The 14330-nt window shown below is 31.9% G+C and overlaps 2 protein-coding genes across 2 annotated transcripts; both read right to left on the reverse strand.

Annotated features, from left to right (window-relative positions):
• Positions 1–7350: 7350 nt before the first annotated feature.
• On the reverse strand, positions 7351–8163 carry LOC107001402. The gene has a single exon (XM_015199468.1). The coding sequence runs from the start codon at positions 8161–8163 to the stop codon at positions 7351–7353; it is 813 nt and encodes a 270-aa protein (XP_015054954.1).
• A 3434-nt stretch (positions 8164–11597) lies between these two features.
• LOC107032131 lies at positions 11598–13827 on the reverse strand. The gene is made up of 2 exons (XM_015233709.2): positions 13434–13827; positions 11598–11915 (listed from the first exon to the last, which is right to left on the reverse strand). Exons 1-2 carry the CDS (start codon positions 13725–13727, stop codon positions 11796–11798), a joined length of 414 nt encoding a protein of 137 aa, XP_015089195.1. The 5' UTR covers positions 13728–13827; the 3' UTR covers positions 11598–11795.
• Between the last annotated feature and the right edge of the window lie 503 nt (positions 13828–14330).

The following is a 14330-nucleotide window of genomic DNA, read 5'->3' on the forward strand; positions in this document are numbered from 1 at the left end:
AATGCAATGGAATATAATGTCAAATATAATGATACATGTCTGACCTAGTGATATACACACGCTGTTTCTCAGTCCGGGACTCATGGGGGACATATCTATCCATGCATATGTCGCGGTGCACGACATGACCCTCTATAATAGTAGTCATCACAGCGTGCGATACATCCCTCGAAATATAGTATCCATCGGGCGTGCAATACGACCCTCAAAATGGTACATCTTCTTTAATTTCTCATTCTTTCTCAATGCACATAACACTTGTCACAGCCATGTCTCATAACAATGCAAAACAATGCAAATGACATGTTCACAAAAATAACAAGGAGATAACCATTTTTATAACATTGCATAATTCACAACAACATCAACAATGATTCAACAAGCCTTTCAAATAAATTTTCCATTATCAACACATCACACACAAGCAATTATTCACATTGCCTATTAACTTTTGTTTTCATCATTAGAATTAATCAAGGTGGACAAGTCAACCCATCACCAAATCTCATTACTCACAAACATATACCACAAGGGAATACACGCATTCCATACACTTAACAAGAGTTAAGAAATTCACTTGCCTCAAATAATCAAGAATTCACTCCGGCACTTAAGTCTTCCACTTTCATTGAGCTCCCAAATAAGTGCAATCTGTTAACATAACAATCACAATAAGATTTTGAACTAACAACACTCATATCACTATGTGTCTAGTTTAGACCCGAAAACTCACTCAAATTCCTAATCAAGTTCCTAATTTTGAATACCGATTAATATAGCAACTCTCATATTTTCCAAATTTCAAGCTTAGGGTTATGTTTTATTTTCTCCAAACTCATAAATGTAATATTATTTATATAATAAAATTCTCCCAATATGTAATAAAATATACCAATATATCAAAATTTTAATCATAATATTATTCGAAGAACCCATATATCACAACTATTCTCTATTCAATTTAATCTTATAACTTAAATTAGAGAAAAAGCATAAAGTCACAATTGAAGTTGTCTCAGATTTTTATAAAGACATCCTAACTTTGTGATTGTCGTATTACCCCCACTAAACAATTTTTAACAGATATTATTATACCATTTTTCAATCAGCCCCAAATTTTAAGAAGCAAGTGAGTTCACACACCAATCATTACATGACACGTGTTAATTTAATTTAAAATATTTTTCTTTTCATTTTAAATTTTTTCTTTATCTTTTTCTTTCTTTATTTCTCTCTCTTACTTTTGACTTTTAGTTTTGATATATCTTAAATTTCATTTTAACTTCCACCTCCACTTTCAAGTGATCATCCCTTCATTTTTTTTTCTTCACCTCCCACCCTCCATGTCAAATTAAAACTCACTTTCATTTTTTTCTTTTCTTTTTCTTATTCTTCTCCAATCAATTCTTTATAAAATTTATACTATTACTTAGACTTTATTGAATTATTGATGACAAAATCAATTATTTTTTTAAGAAAATTTAAAATTTTGAAGGTATCATCAATTACTCATTTTCATATAAATTCAAAATTACAAATGATAATTTTAAAAGAATCAATTAATTTCTAGAAAATTGAAAGAACTTAATTGAAATAGAATAAAAAACTATATGATACTTCCCAATCATCTTGAAATCTAATGAGTTTATCGAATTGTTCGAAATATAAGAAAATATTTAGATAAAGTTTTAAAACTGAAGAGAGTAAAACTAATATTAATAAAAAAAAAAGGAAGGTGAAGTTGTGGTAAAAATTGTGACATTGAAAATAAGAAGCTTCAATTAATGGAGATGACAATGAATTTTTGAAAAGAAAGAAGAAAGAAAGAGAAAATAAAAAGAAAAAAAAGTTAAAATAATAAGAAAAATAAGAAAATATATTTTATTATAATACTTGTAAAAATATAATTATATTAGTTATTTTAGGTTGCTCACTCTCTTTAAGAGAGTGCACACCACTCTCTATGTCAGATGGACGAAAAATGATGTAATTATATCTATTCAAAATTGTTTACTGGGATAATAAGACAGTTGCAAAGTTAAGGTGTCTTTTTAAAAATTTGGAACAACTTCAATGGTGACTTTATATCTTTTCTCCTTAAATTATAATGTAGTAAGTAATTTGCGAAAACCTATTTTTTTTTGTTATTATCATTAGCCATCTATCACATAACTTCAACATCACCCAATGATTAACTTGTCCAATCATCACCCATAATCATTGTTCAATTGATTACTCCTATTTGAACAACATTCCCAAGTCCAAATATAAGGTTATCTGATTTCAATTTTTATTTTTAATTCACAATTAATTTCTCTTTTACAACCAATCACCTTTTGATAATCTATCTAAATAATAATAATAATAATAATAATAATAATGGACAATCCATATAAACAATACAAGATTAGTGGATGTGTGACTTACCTTATTCATTCTCGACTTTCTTTCTCCAGTGGGTTATTAGCCGTCATCGGCTTGTGTTAACAATAATTTTAAAAAATACATCTTTTAACTTACTCCAATAAATAGGTCAAGTGGTATAGATTTTTAAATAAATGATCACTTTAGTTCATTAACTATCGATTAAATCAAATACCTACAATTACCCTTCAACTAATTATTTAAAATTAAACGAATAGTTCAAAATTTTCAAAAATGACCTTCTGGATCATTACAGGGGTTGAGGTTAATTAATTCGTGAAAATTTTAATTTGTTATATTTTTTCTTGTAATTCTTTTTTCATTTTCAGTGTGTTTTATCTTGTCCCTCATCGTCCTATACATGAACTTCTCTCGTGTAAATTTTTGAATATATATTTTTTAATTAAAATTGATACTAAAAATAAAATTTATTTAAAAAAATCTTTTTTCATTGATTTATATTAATTTAATAAGTTTAAAGGTCAATTAGGAAGGAAATTGTATTACTTTTTACTGAACCATTTTTATTTAATATCTTGGATATTTTAGCAACTTATAGAAATTATCTTAATAAATAATGTCTTATCATCTTATAATACGTAAAAAGTGAAAATTATGTTTGAATCCGCATAAAGTTATATAGCCCACAGCCCACACTATTCCGCAATATTTAATAAAAATCTACTTCAACCTGCTCCGTATCTCACTCATCCCCATAACCTTAAAATCGCCCGACCCCGCCTAACCTTAAATTGTCCCACATCCTATCCACGCCACTCTGTTGTCATCCCAAATTATTATTGGTGAATTTTTCACTTTGGTGTCACTTTCTTAGGTTCGATTAATTTGTATATTTGTAAAAGAACTTACTAAGATTAATATACTAAAAGAAGGAAAATTGAGGAAGTAATATATTTCAAAAAATGTATATCCATATCTATATGTATAGTGGCTATTTATAGCCATGAGTTTAACATACATATGTATAACTTGGCCTCCTTATTGGCCAAGTGATGATATTCTACTAATGGGAGAGTTCCACATGGCATGCATAATTGATTTGCATACCATTTACAAGTGATGCAATACTTTTAAAGGTTAGGGACCACGTGGCACCAAAAAATACTTTACAACACTCCCCCTTGGATGTCTATGTAAAAGAAAAGTACATAGACATACATAATACGCATTACTTGCTGCCTCATTAAAAACCTTTCTAGGAAAACCCAGTGGGACAAAACCTAGATTAAGGAAAAAAGAGTACAGTGCGCATTTTACTCCCCCTGATAAAAACCACGATTCAGATGGTTAACTTTTCGCATTCCAATTTTGTGAACCATCTTCTCAAGAGTTGAGGCTGGTAAAGATTTGGTAAATAAATCTGCTGGATTATCACTTGAACGAATTTGTCGCACATCAATATCACCATTCTTCTGGAGATCATGTGTGAAGAACAATTTTGGTGAAATGTGTTTCGTTCTATCTCCTTTTATAAAGCCTCCTCTTAATTGAGCTATGCATGCAGCCTTGTCTTCAAAGAGCATTGTGGATATCTTCACGTCACACTTCAAACCACATCTTTCTTTGATAAAATGTATTATTGATCTTAACCATACACATTCTCTACTTGCTTCATGAATAACTATTATCTCAGCATGATTTGAAGAAGTTGCAACAATAGACTGCTTCGTAGATTGCCATGATATAGCAGTACCTCCGTATGTGAACAGATAGCCTGTTTGTGATCGAGCTTTATGTGGGTCAGATAAATAACCTGCATCTGCATGACCAACAAGATCTGCACTATCTTTGTTAGAATAAAATAGACCCACATCACTAGTTCCCCTTAGATATCACAATATATGTTTAACTCCATTCCAATGTCTTCGTGTAGGGGAAGAACTATATCTTGCTAACAAATTAACAGAAAATGCTATGTCGGGTCTCGTAGCATTAGCAAGATACATAAGTGCCCTAATTGCACTGAGATAAGGTACTTCTGGACCAAGAGGTTCCTCATTCTTTTCTTGAGGTTGGAATGGATCCTTACTCACTTCAAGTGATCGGACAACCATTGGAGTACTCAATAAATGTGCTTTGTCCATGTAAAATCGTTTCAAGATTTTCTCAGTATAGGCAGATTGATCGATGAAGACCCCGTCTACTAAATATTCTATTTGTAGTCCAAGACAAATTTTTGTCTTTCCAAGGTCTTTCATCTCAAATTCTTTCTTTAGATATTCAATTGCCTTTTGAACCTCTCCTGGAGTTCCAATGAGATTAATGTCATCAACATAAACAGCAAGAATAACAAACCTCAATGTTGTTTTCTTAATAAATACACAAGGACAAATGGCAACGTTTATATAACCTTGTTTTATCAAGTACTCACTAAGGCGATTATACCACATGCGCCCTGATTGTTTTAAGCCACATAATGACTTTTGTAATCTGATTGAATAAATTTCCTGAGATTTTGAACTATATGCTTCATGCATTTTAAGTCCTTCCGAAACTTTCATATAAATTTCATTATCAAGTGAACCGTAAAGGTAAGCTGTAACCACATCCATTAGATGAATTTCAAGATTTTCATGTACTGCTAAACCTATGAGATACCGAAAAGTTATTGCATCCATAACAGGTGAATATGTTTCTTCATAGTCGACACTGGGTCGTTGAGAGAATACTTGTGCAACAAGGCATGCCTTGTACCTTATAATCTCATTTCTCTCATTTCTTTTTCGTACAAAGACCCATTTATAGCCAATTGATTTAACATCACTAGGCATTTGGACTACTGGTACAAAAACCTCACGCTTAGCAAGTGAATTTAATTCTGATTGAATTGATCTTGCCATTTCGGCCAATCACATCTTTGTCGAAATTCTTCGACAGATAGAGGTTCAAGATCCTCATTTCCTTTCATAATGTTAAGTGCAACATCATATGCGAAAACATTATCCACTATGATTTTTGATCGATCTAAACTTATCCCATCACCTGTAGAACTTATTGAGAGTTCTTCATTCACTTGAGTCTCGGGTTCACTGATCTCTTCAAGTTTATCAGGATTAATTAGATCTTGAATTTCTTCATGAGATTCTTTTGTAGTGTCATTTTTTGTACTTCTTTTTCTAGGATTTTTATATTTTGAACCCAATGGTCTACCACGCTTCAGGCGTATTTGTGATTCAGAAGCTACGACACTTGTAGATGGTCCTTTTGGGACATCGATTCGGATAGGCACATTTACTGCAGGAATATGTGACTTTGTTATCCTTTTTTAATCAGTAAATGTGTCTGGCATTTGATTTGTTATGTTTTGCAAATGGATGATCTTCTGGACCTCTTGTTCACACACAGGGGAGCGTGGATCAAAATGAGATAATGATGAAACTTTCCATGCAATTTCACTTTTAAGTTTATTTTTCTCTCCCCCTAATTGCGGAAAATTTGTTTCATCAAATCGACAATCTGCAAATCTTGCAGTGAATAAATCTCCCGTCAATGGCTCAAGGTAGCGAATTATTGAGGGTGAATCAAACCCAACATATATGCCTAACCTTCTTTGAGGGCCCATCTTGGTGCGCTGAGGTGGTGCTACAGGCACATATACAACACATCCAAATATTCGAAGATGAGCAATATTTGGTTCATGGCCAAATACCAATTGTGATGGGGAGTACTTATTATAATGAGTCGGTCTGAGACGAACAAGTGATGCTGCATGTAAGATAGCATGACCCCAAACAGTAGTAGGCAACTCACTTTTCATAAGTAGAGGTCTTGCTATCAATTGTAAGCGCTTAATAAATGACTCAGAAAGGCCATTTTGAGTATGAACATGAGCTACAGGATGTTCAAATTTTATCCCTACCGATACGCAATAAGCATCAAAAGCTTGGGATGTGAATTCGCCAGCATTATCAAGGCGAATTGTCTTAATGGGATAATCTGGAAATTGCGCTCTTAATCGTATCATTTGTTCCAACAATTTTGCAAACGCCAGGTTGCGAGATGATAAGAGGCACACATGAGACCATCTTGAAGATGCGTCTATTAGGACCATAAAATATCTAAACGACCCACTAGATGGGTGAATAGGTCCACAAATATCCCCATGTATTCGTTCTAAAAATTGAGGAGATTCAATGTTAACTTTCATTGGTGATGGCCTAGTAATCAATTTGCCTTGGTAACAAGCAACACACAAAAACTCATCATTTGTAAGAATCTTCAAGTTCTTTAATGGATGTCCATTTGAGTTTTCAATGATTCGTCTCATCATTATTGATCCAGGATGACCTTTCGGTCATGCCAAAGCACAAAAGTCTTTAAGTCAGAAAACTTCTAGTTTACGATAGAGTGTGCTTCAATCGTACTTATTTTTGCATAATACAGGCCAAAAGATAAAGTTGATAATTTCTCCAACACATATTTCTGGTCTGAGACAATCTTGGTGATACCAAGGTATTCAACATTCATTTCATTTATTGTCTCAACATGATATCCATTTCGGCGAATATCTTTAAAACTTAACAGGTTTCTTGGGGATTTAGAAGAGAATAATGCATCTTCTGTGACAAGTTTTGTCCCCTTAGGCAGAAATATAGTAGCTCTTTCGGAGCCTTCTATTAAGTTTGAATTACCAGAAATTGTAGTAACATTTGCTTTTCTTCTAAGCAAGTAGGAGAAGTATTTCTCATCTTTGAATATGGCGTGCGTTGTTCCACTATCAATTACACAAATATCTTCATGATTGATCATTGAGGTATCCATATACTCTTCAAGATAAAAGATATAAACGAAATAAACATTATAATATTATTACTAAACAAAAACATTACACAACCTTTTAGTTATTTACAAGTCTAGGAAAACATATTCATACTAGTTCATACAAACGACGAAAATGAAATATATTTACATTATCACAGATCCATCACCTATCAGGTGATCTATCTTTCCTTCGGGATTCTCAAAGAAATCCGCTACATCTAGATGCATGGGTTCAACAGTATCTTCCGAGATAAAGTTGGCTTCAGCGTTATTTTTCACCTCCTTCAGGGAAGCTTGATATAGCTCAACCAGGTGCCTTGGCGTACGACAGGTACGTGACCAATGTCCTTTTCCTCCACATCGATAACATTTGTTGTCTGAATTTTTCTTCTGCACTACATCATGTTTTTCATTCTTCTTTTTACACTGCTGGTGTTGAAGGTTATTATTTAATGCAAGACGATCACCATGATTGAAATTTCTTCCTCGATCACGACCACGGCCACGACTGGGGCCACGACCTTTTTCACGCCTAGATTGGTGAAAGTTTATCGTATTTACTTCAGGAAATGGCATAGAACCAGTAGGTCGACTTTCATGGTTTTTCATCAGTAAGTCATTATGTTGTTCAGCAACAAGGAGATGTGATATTAATTCGGAATATTTTTTAAATTCCATTTCTCGGTATTGCTGCTGCAGAAGCATACTCGAGGCAGGGAAAGTGAAAAACGTTTTCTCCAACATATCATGGTCAGTGATATTTTCTCCACATAATTTTAATTGTGAGATAATTTTAAACATTGAAGAGTTATACTCACTGATAGATTTAAAATCTTGAAGTCTCAAGTGGATCCAGTCATAACGTGGCTGTGGAAGGACGACCAACTTCATGTGGTCATATCTATCTTTTAAATTGTTCCACAACACCAGAGGATCCTTAACAGTGAAATATTCCATTTTCAAACCCTCATCAAGGTGATGACGGAGAAATATCATCGCCTTAGCACAGTTTTGATTCGATGCTTGATTATTTTCTTGGATGTTGTTCTGCTAGACCCATCGCATCAAGATGAATTTCTGCATCGAGTATCCATGATAGATAGCTTTTTCCCGATATGTCTAGAGCAAGAAATTCAAGTTTAGAGAGATTAGACATTATTAAGAAAAGGAAACTTATACCTCCGAGACTTTTAAAGTCTTTACTTGAACTGGCAGAGACTCGTGCTGATAACGTGTTATAAAAGAACTTACTAAGATTAATATATTAAACGAAGGAAAATTGAGGAAGTAATATATTTCAAAAAATGTATATCCATATCTATATGTACAGTGGCTATTTATAGCCATGAGTTTAATATACATATGTATAACTTGGCCTCCTTATTGGCCAAGTAATGATATTCTACTAATGGGAGAGTTCCACATGACATGCATAATTGATTTGCATACCATTTACAAGTGATGCAATACTTTTAAAGGTTGAAGGCCACGTGGCACCAAAAAATACTTCACAACAGTATATGTATTAAAAAATTTCTTTCACCATAGAAATAAAACAGCCCCTCCCTACTTTTAATTTCAAAATTACCAATTAAAGATGGAAGTAAGACTAGTCAACTATAGTGTAACTTGTGAGATAAAAATTAATGACCAATATCATTTTGCCGTTGTGACAGTGATATTTCTTTTTCGTTTTATATTATGGGTTCAATATACTTATTTAGGAGTTTTTAGACAAAGAGACATATGATTAGTTCAAAACAAATGTTGTATTTTTCTTTTCTTTTTTCTTTGAATTAATTTATGATGATATGAAAGTTAAGTGGCAAAATATATTAATGAATGTTTACAATTAGGAAGAAAAGAAAGTCATTTTTAGTCATATCCAAATGGGTGACCAATTATATTTAGAGCCTGTTTTGGCATTATAATTACAAATAACTTATTTTTTGGAAGCACTTTTTTAAAATGACTTTTCAAAAAAGTGTCTTAAAAAATAATAGCTTGTGTTTGGTTAATTCATTTGACAAGCGTTGTTGAAAAATAAATTGAGTTTGATTTATCATTTTTAAAAAGTGCTTTTAAAAATCAAATACTAAAAAGAACGAGTACTAATTCCCGTTAAATATTAAAATTATTTATTGAGAAAAAATCATTTTAAATATCTATTAAAATATTTTGAATTAATTTTTATTTTTACTAAATTAATATGTTAAACACATTAAAAATAATTGAACTAAAAGTACATATTCACATTTTCAATCAACATTAATTATAAATAAATAAAAAAGTAATTAAATATAATATAAATCAACATAATAATTTAAATTTTAAATATAATTAGAAATATCAAGCAAAGTAAATTTAGAAATTATTCCACAAATTAAATAACTACGTATGAAAAATTACCATAAAATTAAATAAATAAATATAAAAAATATATTGATAAATATACATATATAGCGCAATGATGATCTGGTCTTTAAAAAAAATAACTTTTTGCTTATGCTTCTAATTTTTTAAGAAGCATAAATTTTTAGATTCTTTTCGATAATAGAAAATTGTTTCTTCTTATAATTAAATAAAGGGATAATGCTCAAGTACCCCCTCAATCTATGTCCAAAATTTCAGAGAGACACTTATACTATACTAAGGTCCTATTAACCCCCTGAACTTATTTTATAAGTAATTTTTTACCCCTTTTCAGCCTACGTGGCACTAGTTTAAAAAAAGTCAACCATCATTGGACCCACAAGATAGTGCCACGTAGGCCGAAAAGGGGCAGAAAATTATTTAAAAAATAAGTTCCGAGGGTAATAGAACCTTAGTATAGTATAAGTGTGTCTCTGAGATTTCGAGCATAAGTTGAGGGGTACTTGTGCATTATCCCTTAAATAAAAGCAATTTTACACGTAAGTCAAACATCATAATAGTTATTTGAGTAGTAGTGAAACAATTAGTAAAAGATAATGAGGATAATATGTTATCGTGGTTGTTGCATCATTTTTTTAAAAACACTAATTTTGATGTGATCAACTTTTTTAGGATAAAAAAGGTGTATAGTTATCGCCTAACGGATTAAGGCGTATAAGGTCACAAATATCAAATTTAAATTAAAATTTGATTAAAAAAATATTGTTTCCCTTCTTAGATGCCTTAATATTTATGAAAATATATTAGCTATAACAAAAAAAAATAATACTAGTTCGTTGTTCACCTGCTATGTCTACTACGTAGATATATTAAATGATAAATTATGATGAGAATGACATACAAAATTATTTGCCAAGTGACAAAATCCTTACAAAGTTTCTAAGCCATTATGTAAGAAGAAAGAGTGTAGATGATACCTCAATATACATGTTTGCTATAATAGACGGCACATGTCTAATGACATTGTGAAGACGTAGCCATGTCACCACTCTACCTAGACAGATGCGTGGCTTGATAGTGTACATTGAAATGGGCATAACTTCGTGTACAAATATTAGATAGATGAAAGATTTTATGTATTAGAAAGAAGACTTAAGTATTTTTAATTTGATAGGTGTTTGACAAAGATTCAATTACATTTAATTTATAGGTTATGATCTACATAAGTCTTCATAATATGCCAATATAAATATTCAAAATTAACTCTTACATTAATTAATGTGAAAAATTAATTGACAGGCAAACTTTGAACTCAATTTAATATTAAAGGTCCGTTATAACCTTAAATCACATCCGATTCACTTCATACACTTGAGAATGGACCTTAGCACATATATACAAATAATACATTTCGCCATCCAAGCTAATACACATAAAACAAGTGGTAAGGATCCTTAACCTAGAATTTGTGAGGTGTTACACATGCAACGGAAGTAAGAAGAACTAGAGAGTTATTCTATGGTAATCGATATTATTCTAGGGTTATTATTGAGTTGTAGCAACTGCTAGATTGAAGTAAATAGCAATATAAGTGAGATTTGTAACAAAAATTGAATTAAAATACTTCAATAGCACTTAAAACAATTAGAGATAATGAACTATTCAATTTTTGATACTAGAGATAGTTCCTTGAATTATAGAGTTATAATCTGAAATCGCACTTTAAAATTAGTAAAATTTAATTGCTAAAATTCAAATTGTGATTTTTATTTTCTTGAACAAAAAAGTATACCACGAAAATCGTTTAGTATACCGTTAGTCATACTCAACCTAACCACTGGACCAAGAGTTGGCACGATTTCCTTCTCGAGACCTAGTAACTAGTTAAGTTGCAAAAGCAAAAGCTAAATATGAAGATTTGAGGGGGAAAAAAAACAAAATTAGCAGTCAAATTTCCCAAACAAAAAAAAAACTATTCCCTCCATTTTAATATGCTTTTCTAGTTTTGAGAGACTTAATAAAGAATTCAAGGAAGAAAACCTTTAGAATTTTGTGATTTGAAACTACCAAAATGTCTTTTAATCTTGTGTCTCGTCATATGTCGAGACACCTTCAAAGCACCAAACCACATACTTGAGTCCTAAAAGATATATCCTCAAAATATTCATTCTAGAAAAAAGAAAAAATGAAGAAAGAGAGATTTTTGTTAACTTTGATCACTTAAGAAAGTGAGGACTAATCAATCCAGCGATCTCAAGGAATCCAACCCGATCTCTACCTCCGAAAATCTTCTTCAACTTGTCATCACAGATTATCACCTTCTTGTCCTCCGGATCCTACAAACATAATCCACAATACAAACACGATAAGTAATTATATACTGGGTCTAAGCAACAACATTTTGGAGGGTCTAAGCAACTTAAAACCTGACTATGTTCTGGTGAACAGTTTGACAAACCGAATATGGAAACAAATATCATTAAGATTGCAGATAGAATACTCAACAACTGTGTTAAATATCAAGGTTGAAGTTTGCACAAAGGACAGCATCACCAAGATTCGGTTTAAGAGGGAAGTAGAAACAGATAATAAATAGATACAGAATAATAAGCTTGGCACTTTCTTGATTAGGGGAAGTTGACTGCACAAATGATCCAGGCATCATGCTCAATTCAAAACGGTTATTGAATGAACCCAATGCATAATAAACAGACAGCATAAAAATGGTTTACATGAAACAGCACATAGCCTCTCTTTGATTAACCAAGGCAACACCATTGATGACAAATTGAGACGTCACTTTCATCTTTTCATTTACCGTGCATATCATTTGGATACAAAAACAAAGAGAGAGATCATGAACATAACTATTGTCTTGTCTCAGGCAAACTAAGCTCTGGGCTAGAGCTACAAATTCATAAACAGTTAAAAAGCCAGTGATTCATCCTTAGCAACGACAGATGATGCAGGACATTATCATTTAGGAAAATATAACCCTACAACATGCATGTTACTGAATCAAGGGACAGAATTACCGATGCCAATTACACTAAAGTACTATGATTCTACTTGAGAGTGAGAAGATGCATATCACATATTCATGCAATAACCAACTTCGGAAGACTCATTTCATAAGCACCAAAATAAATTAAAAGAGGTTAACAAATCATGTGACTGAGCATTTAAAAAATAAGCCATAGCAGAAGTATGATATACATATATGCAGATACGTGAAAAATGCAAATGAAAAGATTCTCATTCCGCGTGAACCCCAAGTGACAATCAACAAACCATTTGGGAATCCCTCTTATGTGTGCACCTATCCTGGGCTCAGATTTTGTTAAAAATGTGTCCGAATTATTCGAAATTTACATAATAGACCCCAATCAAAAACTAAGAAGCTTCTCATTCTTTCCAAGTGTCAAGGAAGCATAATCAAATAAAATCCCCATAGGCTACTGCTAACCACCAGAACGAAATAATTTACAGCACATATGTTCCGAATAAAAGCCAAAAGAAGCCCATTAATGCAACAATAACAAGAAGATATATACATATCAAATTATCGATCATTCAATCAACTACAGTCAATCCAAAACTTGTAGCAGTCAATTATATTAGATTCACTCTAACTGGACACCGTTCATTCCAATACTGATTAAAAAAAAAAGTCTCATTTTGTATAAGAACCGATTTGATGTGATGGTGTCATTATATCTCCCGGCACACTACTTTCCTGTATATTTATCTTTCAAATTGTTGGGTTAAGATGTAAAACATTATGTTCAGTTTATCCAAATATTATATTTATTAAAACAATACAATACGATATAGTCATCCAAAATCAGGTATACCTGAAGGTTGTGTTGTTTGATGTGAGCCCAAATGAACTTGAGTGCTTGAGTACGAGGTATCTCCGGAAGTCCGCCAACGAAGGCCTGCATTTCCGGCGAAATTCGACCTGGTTTCATTATGCCTCTTGGTTCCCTCTTCTTTGTCTCCGTTGTAGCTGCCTTCGCAGAGACGGCGAATGTCGCCATCCGCAGATTACCGGCAAGCCTTACAGAAGAAGAAGACGACGACGACTTCAAAAATAAGGCCGTTTGTACAGTAGAGAAAGCTGAGAAAAGTCCTAAAGGCACCGCCATTTTTGCTTGTTCACTGTAACTATGGCTTTTGGGGGTTTTCTTTTTGAGAGTGGATAAGAGAGGCCAAGGGTTTTCAAATTCTCGAACTCTATAAAAAATTGATGAATAAAGAATACATGTTCATTTTTTACGGTATAGATTGATACCCTCGTTAACAAAATATTACTGATATATGTTAGAAAAAAGACAGAAATTTCACCTTTTAGTTATTTTATTATTATTTATTTTTTATCAGTTTTATAAATTTTTTTAAAAAATTATTTTCATGCATCAGATTAATGATTTTGCTCATCAGATTAGTATATTATGTATAAAATGTGATATATCTTATTTAACGATTAATACATCTCGCGCATCATATTAATATATCATCGCTTATATTATTGTATTAGTTTGAAGGATTTTTGTAATTATAAACTTATACGGAACAAATGATAATGTTATCTTGAAAGTATGTGATTTCTGTGCTTCGTTCTATAGGTTTTATCACACTATTTCTATTAATTGATACTTAGTATTAATTGTTCAAAAATAATTGAAGAATAGTATTTAATGTTAAAGGTAAAACATGAAAAAAAAATTATTATTTGTCATAAAGTGACA

Source organism: Solanum pennellii, chromosome 10 (genome assembly GCF_001406875.1).
Source record: "Solanum pennellii chromosome 10, SPENNV200".
NCBI classification, from domain to species: domain Eukaryota; kingdom Viridiplantae; phylum Streptophyta; class Magnoliopsida; order Solanales; family Solanaceae; genus Solanum; species Solanum pennellii.